The sequence below is a fragment of the Martes martes genome, assembly GCF_963455335.1.
Source record: "Martes martes genome assembly, chromosome: 11".
Classification (NCBI taxonomy): domain Eukaryota; kingdom Metazoa; phylum Chordata; class Mammalia; order Carnivora; family Mustelidae; genus Martes; species Martes martes.
Window position 1 is genome coordinate 47,578,847 of NC_137899.1, and position 19,852 is coordinate 47,598,698.

At 38.7% G+C, this 19,852-nt stretch overlaps 1 protein-coding gene across 2 annotated transcripts in view; it reads left to right on the forward strand.

The window, feature by feature from the left end:
- Positions 1-2,370: 2,370 nt before the first annotated feature.
- SCIN (scinderin) overlaps positions 2,371-19,852 on the forward strand; it is a 99,188-nt gene continuing 81,706 nt past the window's right edge. The window contains exons 1-2 of one of the 2 annotated variants that reach the window (XM_080819077.1): positions 2,371-2,617; positions 16,033-16,187. In XM_080819077.1, coding sequence (XP_080675203.1) covers positions 16,086-16,187 — 102 coding nt within the window. In that variant the 5' untranslated portion in view covers positions 2,371-2,617; positions 16,033-16,085. Of the gene's footprint in view, positions 2,618-8,993; positions 9,310-16,032; positions 16,188-19,852 lie in introns of those variants that run through there. The other variant, XM_080819076.1, reaches the window with a different exon arrangement.

Here is a 19,852-nt window from a genome sequence, read left to right on the forward strand (position 1 = left end):
ATTATATTATGGTCAATCTATTTCTTTGATTTTGTTATTAATCAGTTTATATAATTGGCTCCTCCTATGTTAGGGACATAGATATTTAAAATTGTTAGCTCTTCTTGTTGGACAGACCCTTTAAGTGTGATATAGTGTCCTGCCTCATCTCTTATTATAGTCTCTGGCTTAAAATCTAATTTATCTGATATAAAGATTGCCATTCCAGCCTTCTTTTGATGTCCATTATCATGGTAAATTGTTTTTCACCCCCTCACCTAAATCTGGAGGTGTCTTTGGGTCTAAAATGAGTTTCTTGCAGACAGCATATTAATGGGTCTTTTTTTTTTTTTGGTTTTGGGTTGTTTTTTTTTTTTTTTTTCCATCCTGATACCCTGTGCCTTTTGACTGGGGCATTTAGCCCTTTTACATTCAGGGTAACTATTGAAAGATATGAACTTAGTGCCATTTTTTGGTCTGTAAGGTGATTGTTATGTATATTGTCTCTGTTCCTTTCTGGTTTGTTAGTTTTAAGCTCTCTCTTTGCTTAGAGGACCCCTTTCAATATTTCCTGTAGGGCTGGCTTGGTGTTTGCAAATTCTTTTAGCTTTTGTTTTCCTGGAAACTTTTTATCTTTACTTATATTTTCAATGATAGCCTAGCTGGATACAACATTCTTGGCTGCATATTTTTCTCATTTTGTGCTCTGAATACATCACGCCAGTCCTTTCTGGCCTGCCAGGTCTCTGTGGATAGGTCTGCTGCCAACCTAATATTTCTACCATTGTTTGTTACAGATCTCTTGTCCCAAGCTGCTTTCATTATTTTCTCTTTGTCACTGAGACTTGTATATTTTACTATTAGATCATGCGGTGTTGACATATTTTTATTGATTTTGAGGGGGGTTCTCTGTGCCTCCTGGATTTTGATGCTAGTTCCCTTCTCCAAATTAGGGAAATTGTCTGCTATAATTTGCTCCAATATACCTTCTTCCCAACCCCCATTCTCTTTCTTCTTCTTCTGGGATCCCAATTATTCTAATATTGTTTCATCTTATGGTATCACTTATCTCACAAATTCTCCTCTCATGGTGCAATAGTTTGTCTCTCTTTTGTTCAGCATCTTTATTCTCTGTCATTTGATCTTCTATATCACTAATTCTCTCTTCTGTCTTATTTAATCTAGCAGTAGGAGCTTCCATTTTTTATTGCACTTCATTAATAGCTTTTTTGATTTCAACTTGATTAGATTTTAGTTCTTTTATTTTTCCAGAAAGGGGTTTTATTTCTCCAGAAAGGGATTCTCTAGTATCTTCCATGCTTTTTTCAAGCCCGGCTAGCATCTTCGTAATTGTCATTCTGAACTCTGGTTCTGACATCTTACTAATGTCTGTATTGATTAGGTCCCTAGCCTTTGGTACTGCCTCTTGTTCTTCTTTTGGGTGGGGGGGAGTTTTTCCACCTTGTCATTTTATCCAGATAAGAACAGATGACTGAGAGAGCAAAATACTAAAAGGGTAGCAATGACCCCAGAAAAATATACACTAACCAAATGAGAAGAGACCCAAAACCAGGGGGAGAAGAGAGGAGAAAGAAAAAAGAGAAAAAAAATACATATATGATAAGCCACACACTTGATTTTGGGTGTATTTTGGTCTGTTAGAAGAAACTGCCTCAAAATTCCTCAAAATTTTATGAAAGAAAAACTTATATATATATACAAAAATAAGGGTAAACAAGATAAAGGGATGGGATATGATTACAAAGATGAAAATTTTAAAAGATTCTAAAAAGGGAATTGATAAGATAAGAAGTTGCTTGAAAAAAGAAGAAAGAAAAAAAGGAGAGAATGTGATCAGACTGGAGATGAGAAAAAAGCCATATGGTAGATCAAAGGTACACTTTGATCCATTAGAAGAAACTGTATCCCAAAATTTTAAAGAAGGAAAAATTTATATGTATATAAGAAATAAGGTTAAATACAATGCAAGGATAGAATATGACTATAACAATGAAAATTTAAAAAGACCTTTAAAAAGGTATTGATAAAATAAAATAGTTTAAAAAGAAAGAGGAAAATTTAAAAAATAGAATAAGAAAAAAAATAAAATTAAAAACATTTAACTTTGAAAGACTAAAGAATCATGGGAAAAAAGCCATGAATTTTATGTGCTGTGTTCCTGTTGCTCTGAAGTTTTGCAGTTCTCATTGGTGAACTTGGTCTTGGCTGGATGTTCTTGCTGATCTTCTGGGACAGGGGCCTATTGCCAGGATTCTCATATGTCTTTGCCCAAAACGGAATTGTGCCTCCCTTGCCCGGGGCCAGATTAAGCAATCTGCTCAGGTTTGCTTTCCAGAGCTTTTGTTCCCTGAATGCTTTCTGTACAGATTTGGAGGAGGAGAATGAAGATGGCGGCCTCCCAATCTCTGGCCTGGAGGACCCGAGAGCCGGGGTACTCGCTCCTCAGTGCGCCCTCAGAGAAAAGCAGTCAATCCCTCCTGTCTCCCTGGTCTCCGCCTGCACTCTGCTCACACGGCCTGTGACCGAGCGTTTCTATCTCTGACGCACGGCCCCGTTTGGAGTCTCCAAACCCAGCTGATTCCTGCCACACTCCGTGCCACTCCTCCCAGAGAAGAAGGTGAGTCTCCCCAGAGCTGCTGCTTGTTGGGTCCCTGCTCTTTGGATTACGGTTTAAGGTAACCCCGAGCGGAGACCCCACTCCTCAGCTCCATCTCTGCAGCCGGCTTCCCCGCTCTGATATCTGGGAGCTCTGCTGCACTCAGACACCCCTGGTCTTTTTGTGTCCCCATGGGTCCTGAGACAATGCTCTCCCCATGAGGGCTCCACCTCCCGCTTAGCCTCTGGAGTGTTGTCCCTCAGTGGTGCAGATTCTGAAAGTTCCAATTTTGTGCTCCGCTGCTCCACCGCTTGCGGGGAGCCAGCCCCTCCCCCCGTGGCCAATCTTCCCGTATGTTGCCTCGGATTCACTTCTCTGGACGTCCTACCTTCCAGATAGTGGTCGCTTTTCTGTTTCTAGAATTCCCGCTACTCTTTTCTTCAATCCCCTGTTGAGTCTGTAGGTGTTCAGAATGGTTTGAGAACTATCCAGCTGAGTTCCTGGGACCAAACACAATTCAGGTCTCCTATTGCTCTGCCATCCTGCTCCTCCCCTCCCAGGTCTGCGCATCTTAACTTTTTCAAACAACCTGCCATTTGATTTAGGTGAATTAATTAACCTTACTTTGCACCTGACACAAAATGATTTAGGTGAATTAATTAAGCTTACTTTGTACCTGACACAAAATGATGATCTGGTTTTATTTGACTTCCATCATTCTCTACGGTCTTAGAATTCTGACATTCAAATATCCTAAGTAGTTGTTGAAAATCTGAAGTTTTTTCTCAGAGGCTGGTAAAGTTAGGGCAACACACAAACAAAACTGAATGAAATGTTAATTGTGATAATTAGTAAATAGATGCATTTAGAAAAATAAGGCCAAAAAAAGCTGCTATTGTCTCAAGCACTTTAGCCTCAATTTTATATTTTAAAACCAGAATGATCTTTAGATCTCTATCTGCATAAACACAAACTTAAAGCAAAAATGAACATAAATCATAAATCTCTGTGGGAATTTGGATCCTCAAACTTTCCTTTTGCCATAGGCATTCTCTAATATGTGAACTCCTAAAATAATGATGGTGTTTTCTCTCAGTAGTCTTGCAGGAGTTAGCTATTTCCTATATAATAAAAATAATAAATAATTTTTTATATATAATGAAGATAGTCAAAAGAAAGTTGCTGAATCAACCTGCTGTAATAAGTAGGTTTACAAGAAATGAATTATTTATGAAAACAGCAGACTTTCAAGACCAGTAAAACCTTCACCATAGTACTGAGCCATGACCATGTTTTCATAGTGTATGTGTAATTTTGAATAAATTAATTAATGAAAGGGAAAATCATAGGTTCTGACTGAAGCTAAAAAAAAAAGGTGATTTTTTTTTTTAAGTTCTAGTTTGTCTAGTACGGTCAGGAACAATTTAAATACAACTTCCCTAGAGTGCATTTTCATTTTTAATAATCACACAGCTTTGATAGGTACTGGTGCTAAGGGCTCTTGCTAATTATTAACTGTGTTTATTGATCGTGTTCTCACAGTTGTGGCACATTATCACTTTTAATCCTCACAACAGTGAACTCTTCTGACTCTAGTTTCCATACTTAAACTCTCAAATCATTTGGTAAATCAAACAAAAGTGATTGCTTTTTAGCAGGACTACCAATAAAACAAATGTATTTTTAATTACATTATTTCATTATTTATAGACAAAAGAAAGCAAATAAATGCCAACCTTGAAGATTTTCCTTCTCCTGAAAGAAAAAATATATATTTATACACACACTCACACACACACACTCACACACTATACACTTCTGTCTTCTGCATGTATTTGATTTCAACAATTCTGTGGTCACAATTCAGTGATGGAAATAAAATAAGATAGCCTGAGCTCTGAGGTTCTGCAACTTGAGGAATGAAGATCACATGGAAACAATTTTTTTTGTTTGTATGTTTTTATTTTTTATCAACTCATCCCAATTAATTGCACAATGAATCAATTATATCCTTTAACGTTGTTATTTATTTCAAGAATTAAACTGTGTCACATTTCCCCTTGAGCACTAGCTTTCTAGAAGAACACCTGTCTTGAATTTAACCACAGTCTCCAACCTCAAACCTCCTAATTCTTGGTGAAAGACTTAATTACCTTGCCTGTTTAGACATGGACTATTGATTAAAAAAATAAAAAGTAATTTAATCCAAAATCAACTATTCAACCACATTGATTCAGTGTATATTACCATAAGGCCAGAGAAGAAAATGATGAAACACAAGTCACTTAGTGAGCCTACAGTCTTGTGAGAGAAAACACACTTTCCCGTGTGGTAACTGTGTATCAACAGCACCGGGAGCATGCAGGATTGTGAAATTCAGTGGAGCCAGGGTAACAATGTTGTTGAGTCTGGGCATCTTTAATTAAATATTAAAGAATTGCTAAGAGATACATAGAAGAGGGGCTATAACACAAAGGGGAGAAAAGAATCCACTTTTAAGGACCTAGGATATGAGAGAGAGAAAATACAGGCATGGGAAGGAATTTGTTATCTGGTTTTAGGAAACTTTTTTGTATGGAAAATGGCCAGTCCTTATCTCGTTAGACTTTGAGACATTATTCTGATAGGAGTGGATGTGGAGAGATGGATTAGCCACTATCAACTTCATTTGAATTTATTGTCACTTCTTATATGCCAGGTGCTATTCCAGGTTTATTTATCCATTTAATATTCATGACAATCCTATGAGGTATTTTTTTAATTGGTATTCCCATTCCGCAGGTGAGAAAAATGAGACACAGTAACGTTAGGTAACTTGTCCAAGCTCAGTCAGTTGAAAAGTTCAAGAGCCATTATTCAGCCTCCATCAGGGCCCTAATATACACTGGGTCCCTCACTTTGAGGCATGCCTCTCCCGAAGATGGGACTCAGAGTCATAGCAAGAATGTGGGCAGCTGGGATGGACTAAGAAACATTTTGGGTACCCCAGTTGATTAAATGTGGAGATAAAATGAGAATACTGAGTCAAAATTGCATCAAGTTAATGAAATTAGGAAGAGGAGGAGAAGCACATTTGGAGGGAATGATGAGATTGTTTTGAACATGCTGAACTTGAAATTGGCAGGATCATTTTAGGGATGTCTGCTAGCAGGAAGCTGCAAATTTAAGTCTGGAGGCTGCTTAGCCAGGATAGAACTGGTGTGACAGAAGTGATTTACTTGCCTCAGGCACAAATTTAAGGGGAGTGGGAAAAAAAGTGATTAAGATCCATAATATTTCAATGTGATACTTGTAAAAATATCAAAATTAAGGCAGAAAAATGACAACCCAAATATCGAAATTTTAAGTAAAGAAAGATCAGTATTTTTCCTTTCCCTTAGTCTCCAATATGGCCCCAGAGAGCATTATGAACAATTCTACCTTTATTTGAAAAATTTTAATTTTTATCATGATTTTTGCATCAATTTTGATTTGTTAAAATACTGCCTTAAAAGAGAATTGATCTTGGGGTGCCTGGGTGGCTCAGTCAGTTAAGTGTCCGACTGTTGATTTCAGCTCAGATCATGATTTCAGGGTTGTGATATTGAACTCTCTGTTGGGCTCCACACTGGGCATGGAGTCTGCTTAAGATTCTCTCTCTCCCTCTCCTCTCAAAAAAGAGAGAGAGAGGAGTGGGAGAGAGAGAGAGACTGAGATTTGATCTTGATTCCCAAGCCTTTTTGTTGCATCCCTAAATTTTGCATCCCAGGCAGGTGCTACATTTGTCTTACCCTAGTCTTGGCCTAAGAAAGAGGAAATTCCACTTATCTGTACCAAAGTTCTTTTTTATTTCCTCACTAAAAAGAAATTATTCCCTTTTATTTTTTTATTTCTTCATTAAAAGGAATTCCTTCACTAGCAGGAAAGAAATTATTACTAAAACTGAAACTGAACTTAAGTGATGACTCTGATTTTAAGTTATCTTGTGTCCAGACCACCAGTTCTCATAATTTTTCACAAGAAGAAAGAAGAGAACGAACAATTTCTCCTTTACAGATAGGGAAACCAAGACATATAATGACTCAGTGACAAAGTTATAACTAAACTTGGTGCTACATGAGACATACTAGATCAGAAGTTTCTCTGGGGGATAAACTGGGAGAAATAAAAATATGAAGTATATTTATGTGAGCAAATCTTAACTAAATAATTGGACTGAAAGAACGAGTTTTGTAAACAGCATGTGCTTCCTAATGAGACATGGTGGCCTTGAATTCCTCCTCAGCCATTTACAGTTGGGCAACCTTTGACAAGTTCCAGAGCCTTACTCAGTTTTCTCATCTATAAAATGAGCCTCATTATACCTACCTTTTATTGTTTTGGTCAGGAGGGGGGAAAAAATAGAATATAGCTAATGATATTTATCAATCAGATCTCAACCTATAAGCACATGATACTCACAAAATAGGAAAAGGCCAGAAGTTTTTGGGGTTTTGTTTTGTTTTAGTAGGCTATACATAGAAGTAGAGGGACAGAAAAACTAAGAAGGATAATGCATCTGGTTGCTGGAAACTAAAAAGAGAAAAAGTGACATAGAGTTACAGTGACTTTTGGTAGAAGGGACCACCTCAAATATTCTGACCTCACTCTCCTTTCTCCTTTTGATTTCCAACCGAACCCTAAGCTTGAGGTTATCAAAGACCAGTTGCTTTAATCCATGCAAGTCAGCCCTGAGGGAAAACTGCAGGCTGAAGAATGGTGGAGAAAGTACCTACAGGAGCAACAGAAAGCTGACTGCCACAAAAATAATAGCTTTTGATGAGTGAGCATTTTCTATGTAACAGACACATGCTTTAGTGTGTCATCTCATCTCATCCAAATAACAGTCTTTATGGTAAATACTATTGTTTTCACATTTTTTAGATGAGGAGCCTGAGACTTACTACAATTTGCTAACTTGCCAAAAGCCTCAGAACCAAGAGATGTAGGAAGGAATTGATGTGCCATAGCCCATCACTGCAGAACAATAAATTGTAGTGACTGGTTTCATAATTATCATCACATACATTTAATTCCAATCCCTCCAGCAATTATATTTCTAGGAATTTAACTCAGTTACAATAATGGATGTGTATAAAGAAGTATGTTCAAAAATGTTGTTTACAACATTGTATTAGCAAAAGACAGAAAAATCTTAAATGTCTATGAACTTGGACAGTTTAAATAAGCTACAGTACATTTATAAGATGATATTTCTGTTTACCACAGTATCAAAAAAGGCAGCTCTAGGAGCACTGTGTATTAATATATATTGATATATTCTTTAAGAACAGTGTTATAATGCCATTTATATTAGAAAATAGAAATATTACCTATATTCTTGTAGCTAAAAGAGTATTTTTGGAAAAATACATAAGAAACTGGTAACTTAGCTGCCTCTGGGGAAAGCAATTGGGTAGCAGGTGAAATTAAGTTAAATTTTTTATTTCACAACTTTGTATTTTTGTACATTTTTTCCTGTAGTCATGTAATACCTACATAAAAACATAAATTAAGGAAAAATTGAATTGTACATGATTAGGGACCTTCTGGGGACTCTTGTAATTTGGGAAACAGTGAAAGAAAATGCACATGCATAAAAATCAGTTTTCTTAAATCTTCAGATCCTGAGCAATTTGCTTTTTCAATAACAAAATCCTTTGCCATACCAGCTGTGGTTAAAAGAACGCAAAATAAGGAGTAAATATCAACATGTATGGTACAGTGCTGCAAAAGCAAAAACTGTAAGGTAAACAATGAGAAATCGGCCCCTTGAAGCCAGGTACCAGGTAACTCACAAGGCAAACTGCGCATAATACCGCACAGCCAAAGGCGGCAGGTGGTAAAGAGCTTTACCGCAGCTTCTGAAGCCCAGGGGATTTACAAGAGCTGAGTCCCCTGCCCGGGACCATCAGCCTTCCAGCTCTTCATCCTTTCCAAGAAAGCTGACATTTTTGTTTTTCACGGCATTTTCAAATTGGAACGATCAAGACAGAAATTTCAGCTATCAGGCATGGAGAGACGGGCCAATGAAATGAAGGAGTTGGTGATGACGATGACTGTTGCTTGGACAGACTTTTTCTTTTCTTTTTTTCTTTTTTTAAAAGAAGTATGCGCCCACTGGAATTTAAATTGTTGATTTCCTCCACGTGTTACCAGAAAGAAATGTCCTTCCTTAGACGAGGAGGCATTTTCAGGAATTGCTGTAAATTCCCTCCGCATCTCTCGATTTCTGAGATTCTGATTCTCCTACTAACTCGGAGTAGCGCGCAGGAGTTCGGTACGAGGCGCAGCAATGAGAACGCGAAGGGACCCCCCACTCCCGGCGACTGGGGCTCCGGCACTTAGCCCCTCCTGCTTCCGAGCCCCGCCTCCCCGCAGGGCGACTCCTATAAAACCGCGGCCAACAGGGTCCCTCCTGCAGGTCTCGGATTAGTCCGACTCCAAGATCGACTGGGTCGCACACCCCTTTGCTGGAGCAGAGCCTGTCCGAGCCATGTCCCAGGGGCTGTACCACGAGGAGTTCGCCCGAGCTGGCAAGCAGGCTGGGCTGCAGGTCTGGCGGGTCGAGAAGCTCGAGCTCGTGCCGGTGCCCCAGAGCGCTTACGGCGACTTCTACGTCGGGGATGCCTACCTGGTGCTGCACACGGCCAAGGCGGGCCAGGGCTTCACCTACCGCCTGCACTTCTGGCTGGGTAAGGGAGCGCAGGCAGCGGGACCCCGACGCGCTCAGGTCGGGGAGGGGCGAGGCCGCGGGAGGCTGAGACTGGCAGGCTGGAGGTGCGCGTGGGGTCGGGGGAGAGGGGAGCCGCAACCGGGAAGGGCCTGGGGACCCGTCGCGCCTGTCGTGTCCCCTCCGGGCGGCCGTCTTTGGGAAGGCCGCCTTCCCCATGCCGGAGTCCGCTGTGCAAACACCGCTGCAAACGCGGGGCACAGAGCTGTCGGGAGCAGTCTTGCCCCACGGGCTTTGACCTCTGTTAGGGCGGTCTCCCGGCCTTGGAGGCTGGTTTCTTTAGCTTCTGTCCCTTGCACCTTCCAGTTGGAAACCCCGCTCCTGCCCAGGGCCGCTGCTTAGCGCACCCTGGCTCTGGCCAAGTCCCGCTCACCTTCCGACAAGTTCAGTCCTGATCTCCCCGTCAGGAAGGAGATGAAGTCAAACAAGTTTGTAGGCATCCTCCGCAGCTGGCGAGAAGTACTCCCCCACCCCATACACACCCCGCCGCCCTTGTCTCTGGTTAATTTGTTTTTATTTTTTGCCCTTGGGCCCCAGCTTATATTTCTCCACACATTTAGGCAGTTAATGCTCTGGGCGACTTTAAGTCAGAATCCACTCGCTCCACACTGCTCACACAGCCAGCTAACAGAAACTCCTGCTGGTCAGGATGTTGGCGACCCTGGATGGAAAAGAGAAAAAAAAATACAGACCTTGTCAATATAAATAAATAGCTTTCTATGGCCTATGTGTTATTTAAATGAGTTTCTTTTTTCTAGTAGTTATTTTTATTATTGCTACTTATCTATTTGAACAAGGACACAGTGTAAAACAAAACAGCTTCTCCAGCAGTAGCAATTATTTTGGGCTGCACTTGCGCCAGGTTGTCAGAATACTGGGCCTTGTGTGTTCTAATTTTCCACCTTCTACTTTTACTCGTCAACATCCTGAATGCCCAGCCTCTCCCTGTAAGATCCTGGGCCAGTGGGCACACCCGGTCTAACAACGTGCCGGTTATCCGAGACCTACGGCCTTCTTTTCAAACTGGTTTGCCTCTCCCGGACTTCGAGTTTGTTATTTTTAGCTTTATTCCTGAGCCTGCGGGGAGACCACACAAAACCACACGCATATATATGCATTTGGGAGTCCTTGAAAAGCCGTCGTTTTTATTTCTAACTTTTGAAGATTTTAAGAAATGAAATGGCAGAAACCATTAAGAAGGGTTGTTCTCAATGGTGGGGAACACCTGAGACACTCCCAGTGAGAAATACAAAGAGGGAGATGGATTGTTTTTATTATAGCGTTTGAGGTTAAAATTTTGTGCTTGCTTGACCAAACTCAAGCAGAGTTTCCAAACACATTTTGGTTTCCCAGTGTAGTGTCACTATTCCTATGATAAAGAGTGATCTATTTACATTTTATACCAGAAATCACTGAAACCTTAATATAAAACCATGTTCATGAATGAATGATGCCAGATAGAATAGTAATGTCCTCATCTTGGTCTTTCTATTTGGAACTTGGATCTAGAATGAATAAAAGTGTCTGAAATGCCACATTTGTAATTTTGGTGAATTAAGAAGCGAGGGCACTTCATATCTTGTTGTAGACAACAGTTAAGTTTGTCAGAGGACTGCAAGAGGCTTTGAACACAGTTTGTGGGTTTTGTTTGTTTGTTTTTGGGGGGTGGTTATTCTGTAGGTTCTTTCTTACCCAAAGAAACTCACTCATTAAATTGCTTTTTATGGTTTATAGATGCGCATTAACCCATTATTCATTTAGTGCTCACCAGTTTCGAAAACTGTAATAGGAAATGCTTTGGGCAGAAACACTTCATGCTTTTAAAGGTCTCCTAAAACTGAACTTAATAGTGTGTTAATTAATAAGTTAATTCATTTAGTAGTTATTCAATGTGCCCAGCATTGTGTAAGGCATTTTTGCATGTGAATAATTTATGGACTTTCTCTGAAAGTTTGTAATCTCAAAGATAGAATAAGACAAGTGATATAATAACACAGGTAGAACAGCTAAACGCTATGAAAGACACAGTGTCTGTAGTTATGGGGAAGCAGGGAAGGAGAGAAGCTTTGAAAGAAAAGAGGAAAATGATAGTAATTGGAAGGATTTTGTCCAAGAGAGAATCATGGGGAGCATGGAAAAGTTTAGAGTAAAATGGTCCACTTGGCCTTTAGATGAAATTGTTTGACAGCTCTTCCTACTTTAGTTCCCTGAAGCAAGCTGGATTTCATCCAAAATCTTCTACCCTAAGACCTATATTTGGATGAATTCATGAGAATTAATCAGAGAGGCAGATTGAGGAAAAGTTCTAAGAGGGAGAGCTGAAAGTTCAGGGGGAAAGGAAGTCAACTAAAGGAAATCAGTTGGAAGGAAGATGGAGGGGAATGAAGTTAGACTCAGACTGGGTTGGAGAAGTACCTGGATGAAAATCAAGAAACAGGACATGTAAGAGGAGGAAAGGGGAAGCAAGAAGCAGCAGGACAGAAAATAGAGGAGAGGAAGAGTCATCTCTCCTGCCCTCTCTCTTAGAGGCTTTCTATGATACCCTTGCATATCTCAGATTATTTCCTTTTACTATTTTTTCCTTTATTTATTTTACAAAGTAAGAATTTGTTGCATATAACTTAAAAGGTGTTGCACTGGTCCTTCCATAAAAGCCATTTCAGTTCTGTACCGAGCAGTTTAGATGTACCGACTTCTGCTTCTCGTTACTTGGAGTCTCCTGTCTCTGAGCACAGCTGGATGATAAAGCTACTCAGTCACATGCTGGACATAAGCTACAAACACCCTCCCTCCTCATCTCTCTTTTCCAGTTTTAAATTTTACATAACTGTATTTAAGAGCAGCAAACATTTGTGGTATATCTAGTCTGTGCTAGGTTCTATGCAAGACACTGGGAATCCAAAGAATTGGGTTACAATATACAGTACAATTCGAGGAACTTATTATATATAAATAGGGCTGCTGAGGACGCTGAGAAACTGGATTGTTATACATTGCTTGGGGGAGAATATAAAGTGGTACAACCATTATGAAGAAGAGTTTGACAGTTTTTTACAAAACTAAACTTGCAACTACCATATGACCCAGCAATTGCATTCATGGGCATTTATTCCAGAGAAATGAAAATTTATATTCATGTAAAAGCCTATACATGTCCATAGCAGCCTTATCTGAATAAGTGAAAACTTGATTCGGTCCAGATATCCTTCCACAAGTGACTGATTAATCAAGTTGTGGCATATCTGTAACAGAGAATATTACTCAGCAAGAAAAAGGAACAAACTATTGATGCATACAACTCGGATGAATCCCCAGTAAATTATTCTGAGAGAAAAAGACCAATGCCAAAAGGTTTCATACTGTATGATCCCATTTATATAACATTTTTCAAATAACAAGTTTAGACTTGTTGTTATCAGAGGTTAAGGATGGGGTGGGGAGGAGGAGATGGGGGTAGTTACAAAAGAGCAACATAATGGATTTTTTGATGATATAACTATATAGTATCTTGACTGGGATAATGAATATGTGAGTTTACAGGTGATTTAGAGAACTAACTGCACATTGATGAGTACAAGGAAAATTGGAGAAATATGAGAAAAGTAAGTGGATTATATCAGTGTCAATATACTGGTTTTTGCATTCTGTGCTGTACTGTGCATCCATGATCCTGCTTTAGTATATTGTGGTATACCAGACTATACTCTAGTTTGAAAAATGTGATCATTGGAGGAAATTTGGTTCATCGATCTATGTGTCTCCTCCTACCAATACAATTCTGTGTTAATTACTGTACCTGTATAGTAAACCTTAGTATCAGATAGAGTTATTCCTCTGATCTTATTTTTATCAAGATGTTTTAACTCTTTCAGGAAACCTTAGTATCAGATAGAGTTATTCCTCTGATCTTATTTTTATCAAGATGTTTTAACTCTTTCAGGGACTGTGCCTTTTCATATAAATTTTACAATAAACAAATAACCCATAATAAACCTTCCTATGATTTTTATAGGAATAGTGTTAAACTTGTGGATCAACTTGGGGAAAATTGACATCTTTATTATATTGGGTCTTACAGTCCATGAACATTATGCCTTTTATTTTTTTTGAACACTGTGTCTTTATATTTATTAAGGTCTTTGCTTTTTTTTCATTAACATTCTATAACTTTTAGCATGTAGATCATGTACCTGTCATCACATCCTTAAAACAATTTTAGGAAATTTGCCATGTATGTACAAATATAATGTAAAGCAACAAAATATAAAATAACATAACACAAAAGAACATATCATAACTTGAAAGACATTAGTACAAGATATCAGAAAAGGGAAAATAAATGAAGTCATAAGCAGAATTCATAGAGCAAGTGCATATGTTTCCAAACATTGCTAAATTGCATCATGATATTGAATTGCATTCTAGTTTTCACATTCAAAAGCTGGTATTGGCTTCTTTAGGATCTTTCAACTTCTTTAGAACAAGGATTCTAGTTTATTCATACTGATATTCCTTAGTCCAGCTCAGTACACAAGCATCAAAAGACGATAGCATAATTTAATTAACTTAATTCCAGTTCGCTCATTAATTGCATGCCTGTCCATTTACATCCATCTAAAGAAATCTGCGTTTCAACTTGTGCTCAAGTAAGAATGTTTATGTCAAACACATTATGCTTAATGCTTTTGATATTAACCTTGATTTAAATTTCCCTCTAAAACATCTCTGTGCAAATCTACATCTGTGTCCTTATTCGTATTTTCATTTATAGATGGGAAAGTGGGCAGAATGGCACTAGGGTTTTTTCAGACTGCAAAGTTGCATAGGTGGTGTTGTTTTTTTTCCTTTGACCACAACAAGTTTGCAAAATTGATACTATGTCAAATACTCCTACAGCTAGTGGATTTTTTTTCCTGAGACGATAAGTTGCTACACAGGTTCTCTTTGAAAGTAAGGGAAGAATGTAAAGAAATCCAATTCTTTCATTAATATAGCTGTTTCCCTTTCTTCCGCTTTGGTGAATGCTCTCAGTTGGGGTTTCCTGTGAACTGTAGTTTTATTACGGCTTCTAAATTTTCTACATCAGTTACTCGTGGAAGAAAAATAGCATAACCTAATCACCACAATATGTTACTGCTGATGAGAGTCTGAGTATAAAAAAACTATTGATTGGTGTTGTAGTTTCTAAGAACCTGTGCTCCAGAATCACAGAAACACGCCTCTGTGTCATGTTCTACCAAAGATCAACTTTATGAAGTTACTTGGCCTGTCGAAGCCTTTACTGCTTCTGTTGTACATGGTAGAAAATACTTTTGCTGCATGTGTTTGCTTGAAGATTAAATGAGATCATCCATGTAAACCACTAGCACCGTATCTGACCCATATCAAGGATACTATAAATGTATAAATGTCGGCTGTTATTATTTCTAGAATTATTTATGATTTTTACACAGCTCAGATGTAGTAAGAGTTTTGAAGTGTGCTTTCTAAAATTTGAGTTTCCCTCAGGGCTGGCTCAGATCCTCGTGTACACGGAAGACGGCGGTTCTGGAGGATTGCTTTTTTTACCTGAGTGAGGTTGCCCGGATGGGATTTATACTAGAATTGTGAAAATTAAATGTGTGTTGTGTGTTAAATTCTTGGGTTAATAATACCTACATTCACATTCAACAGATGTTAGCATCTTTCTCTTACCCTCCCTTTCCACTTAGAGAATATAATCTTACACCCAATAAGCTAATGAAGTGAGGGCACTACGACTAAAAACTAGGGATAAGGTCAAGTGATATTCATTTTCCCATTCTAAAAACCACTTGCTTTTCTAAAGCTATTTATCTGTGGCCTATGATGTTCATATTCCTTACAAATATTAACATATTAGCAGACTGATGCTAATAGAGGCTAAAACAATTGGAAACCATTCTCATAGTCTGCTCTGATTAGCAAATGAATCTGTATCCTACTAGAATATAGTGCTATATCTTCTTGAACATATACAGACATCAGTGTTGTGTGTGTGTGAATTTTTTTTAAAAGACTTATTTATTTATTTATTTTAGAGAGAGAGAGAGAGAGAGAAGGAGGGAGAGAGATGGTCCCAAGCAGACTCTGCATGGAACATGGAGCCCAACATGGGGTTCCATCCCATGCCCCTGAAATCATGACCTGAGCCGAAACCAAGAGTCGGACGCTTAACCGACTGCACCACCCAGGCGCCCCCAGTGGTGCTTCTTTTAAACAGTTTTTTAAAAGAATTGAAAAGCAAGGGGCACGTGGGTGGCTCAATGGTTAAAGCCTCTGCCTTCAGCTCAGGTCATGATCCCAGGGTCCTGGGATTGAGCCCCACATCAGGCTCTCTGCTCAGCGGGGAGCCTGCTTCCTCTTCTCTCTCTCTGCCTGCCTCTCTGCCTACTTGTGATCTCTGTCTGTCCAATAAATAAATAAATAAATAATCTTAAAAAAAATTGAAAAACAAGAACAAAACAATTCTTGTAGCTATTAACAAAATAATATTTTATATTACAACATTTCTGTCAAAAGATTGTTCTGCTGAAAACGATTTATTGTGTTGATGTATATATAATTCAAGAAATTCAAAGAAAATTTCAGAGCTTTTCGTACCAAAAATTCTGTCTTAGTTGTTTTCCTTGCTTGGTAAATGAAGTGCTGTGTTTTGCTGTTTCAGGAAAGGAGTGTACTCAGGATGAAAGCACAGCGGCTGCCATCTTCACTGTTCAGATGGATGACTACTTGGGTGGCAAGCCAGTGCAGAGTAGAGAATTTCAAGGCTATGAATCTACTGACTTTGTTGGCTATTTCAAAGGAGGCCTGAAATACAAGGTATCGCATTTGAACTATTTCCATTATGACGCCCTTTCTCTTCCTATCCATCCACACCTCATGTCTTCAGAGAAGGAAAGTTCATTGAGGACTGGGTTTTTTGTTTTGTTTTTGTTTCAATCTGTTTTGTTTACTGATGATATACCAGTACCTGCTGGATACATAGGAGGTGCTCAATATGTGTTTATGGAACATGGATGTAATATGTGAAGTATGTGAAACGTTCTAGATTGATTTCATTTAATAGGTTAATTTTTAATAAAGTTAAGAGCTTTCAGTAATGTCACAAGAAAGCCCTTTAAAATTTTGTGGAATTCTTTCAATAATTAAATATTGGCAACTTGGGTATTCGCAATTTTTGTTAATGCCGTTCTAGAGAACCTCTGAAGTTGCTGCAGATGACCCAAGACTTGGGAATCTCAATTGTTCTAGAATATCGTGATGCAATATTTGTAACAACTATAATTCCAGTTACTAGAAAAAACTATACACACATCTTCCAAATAGTGTGGTTTGATCTTGGAAATGATGCAAATGAAGCGAACCATTGAGTTAAATATATGTGTGGTTCAGCCTCACCAAGTCAAGTATACCTACACTGCTATACACACGTGCACACAATTTATGTGTTTTGGCCTGAAACACTAATCATTAACCGGCTTTCCTCTGGGAGAAAAAGAAATGAAAACAAGTTAAGTTGCTCCCTTCTTTTTTTTTTTTTTTCTTATTTCTTTTCAGCGTAACAGAATTCATTGTTTATGCACCACACCCAGTGCTCCATGCAGTACGTGCCCTTCATAATACCCACCACCTGTCTCCCCCAGCCTCCCACCCCTTGCCCCTTCAAAACCCTCAGGTTGTTTTTCAGAGTCCATAGTCTCTCATGGTTCACCTCCCCTTCCAATTTCCCTCAACTCCCTTCTCCTCTCCATCTACCCTTGTCCTCCATATTATTTGTTATGCTCCACAAATAAGTGAAACCATATGATAATTGACTCTCTCTGCTTGACTTATTTCACTCAGCATAATCTCTTCCAGTCCCATCCATGTTGCTACAAAAGTTGGGTATTCATCCTTTCTGACGGAGGCATAATACTCCATAGTGTATGTGGACCACATCTTCCTTATCCATTCGTCTGTTGAAGGATATCTTGGTTCTTTCCACAGTTTGGTCGTGGCCATTGCTGCTATAAACATTGGGGTACAGATGGCCCTTCTTTTCACTACATCTGTGTCTTTGGGGTAAATACCCAGTAGTGTAATTGCAGGGTCATAGGGAAGCTCCCTTCTTTTAAGGCAACCTTCAATGAAAGATATTACCTTCTATGGTAATAGACCCTTTATGGGTCTATGGCCCTTGTGGACTGGCCACCCTTCACGATCTTCCCTGCCTCCAAGAGTGTTCAGTTACCATGTGAGAAATACCTCCCTCGACAAACTTTTCAGTAGCAATCCTTTTCAAAACCAGACATGCTCCAATGGGTCTTCTGCAGACCCCAACACCTTACCCTTTGAGCCTGTTAGCTTACTGAAGACCTAAGACCTCAGAGCTAAACTAGAATTCTGAATATATATTAAATTTATCTACTACAATGGTAGGGTTTATTTATACTTTTGCCTGATCAGAGCCTTAGTGAATATTTTGTGATGTCTGTTGAGATGAGGATAAACACTCATAAATCCCCTTTTCTCTTGAAGTGATTTTTTTTTTTACTCTAGGTTATAAACAACCCTAAGTAGGAAATAATGTGTGACTTCTCATTTTATTTAATTCACGTGAGTTTCTACAGTTTATGCCAAATGATTCTCAAACTTCCTTTATGTCAATGAAACAACATTTTGAATAAGCTGGGTCTTATAGTTACTGAAAGCATGTAATAGGACATCATCCCGGTTATGAACCCATTTCTGTTCCATATGACTTGTTTACCTCAGGCAAGTATGTAAGCTTTCTGTGCTTAGTTTCCTCAAATATATAACGGATATAACAACAGCTTCCTCATATAGGTGTTGTAAGGATTAAGGATCAAATTAAATAATAAAATACGTATATAGTGCATATACAGTCAGTAGGAACTTGTGATATTATTAATCCTTCTGGCTATCAGCAGGACCTCTGAAATCAGACTTCGGATATATATTTAAAAGTGAACATGAAAAAGCAATTTTACAGTTATAAAGTAATTATCTTCTAATTATCAAGATCAAAATCATTTAAAAATCAGCATTTTTTGTAAGAGGATATTTGCAAATGAAGGTCAAATTTATCAGCAAAAAAAATCTGCTCACTGTCTTATCGTTAGTGACATTGAGCAGATGACAATGTGTGCAGTTGCAAAATACTTGATAAGAGATTTGGAAGCAAAGATAATTTGCCACCCAGAAGAGTAAAGACTATTTTTCTAAAGATATTATTTATTAATTTTGAGAGAGTAGAGAGAGAGAGAGAGAATACAACTGGCGGGAGGGGCAGAGACAGAGGGAGAGAGAGAATCTCAACCAAACTCCATGTTGAGCTCAGAGCTTGACACTGGGCTCTATCTCATGACCCTGAGATCATGACCTGAGCTGAAATCAAGAGTCAGATGCTTAACCAACTAAGCTCCCCAGGTACCCCAGAATGGCAAATGTTGTACTTAATTTCATACTTACAAGAGTGTGTTAAGCACTTCATGTATATTATTTCATTTTATCTAAATAACACCCGTGGTGCAGTTTCTATCATTGTCACCCTATTAAGATAAGTGAACAAAAGCTTTGAGAAATTATGTAACTTAACAAGTTCTAATAGTGGATATGTGACTGGGTGACCATCTACCTTCAGTGCCTAAACTGGTAATCACTATACTATGATGCTCTCAGTATAAATAAATGGCTCAAATATCAAGGTGAATTGTTTTATTTAAGATTACTCTGTGAAACAGGGTTTCATGTCTGTTTGGGATGGACACAATTTGACAAAGCCCACCATTACCAAGACAGCAACAGCCATATTAGGTGGCCATGTGTAGGGTAAAGATTCAGCGAAGCAACATTAAGACCATCTTCTCATGTCATTTAATGGACCCGAGGTTTCTTTTTACGAGGCTTTTTAGGCTCAGGAAGTTCTAGAGGAGTAATATTTACCACTACTTCCTTTTTTTTCTTTTTCTTTTTCAAGATCTTATTTATTTACTTGTCAGAGAGAGAGAGAGAGCCCGAGCACACAAGCAGGGGAAACGGCAGGCAGAGGGAGAGGGAGAAGCAGACTTCCCACTGAGCAGGGAGTCCAACTTGGGGCTCCATCCCAGGACCCTGAGATAATGACCCGAGCCAAAGGCAGACACTTAACCAACTGAGCCACCCAGGTGTCCCTTACCTCTACTTCCTTATATTAAATCTCTTTCCCAAGCTCAGTAAGACCTGGCTCTCAGCCATGATTGTAAATAGCAACTGACAAACATCCATCAGTCAGCAAAACTGTGTTAATAGTGTCAATGATTTAAAGGATCATCCACTTTGCTTTCATTCTGCTGTGCAAAGGTAGAAAGAGACTGGGAGTTTTTAGGGTTAATTCAAACACTATTCCAGAAATACTTACTATGAAGTACCAACATATATGAAACTTAGTTTTTCTTTTTGCCTTTTTACATCAAATTTTATTAAGACAAAATTAATTTTTAAAA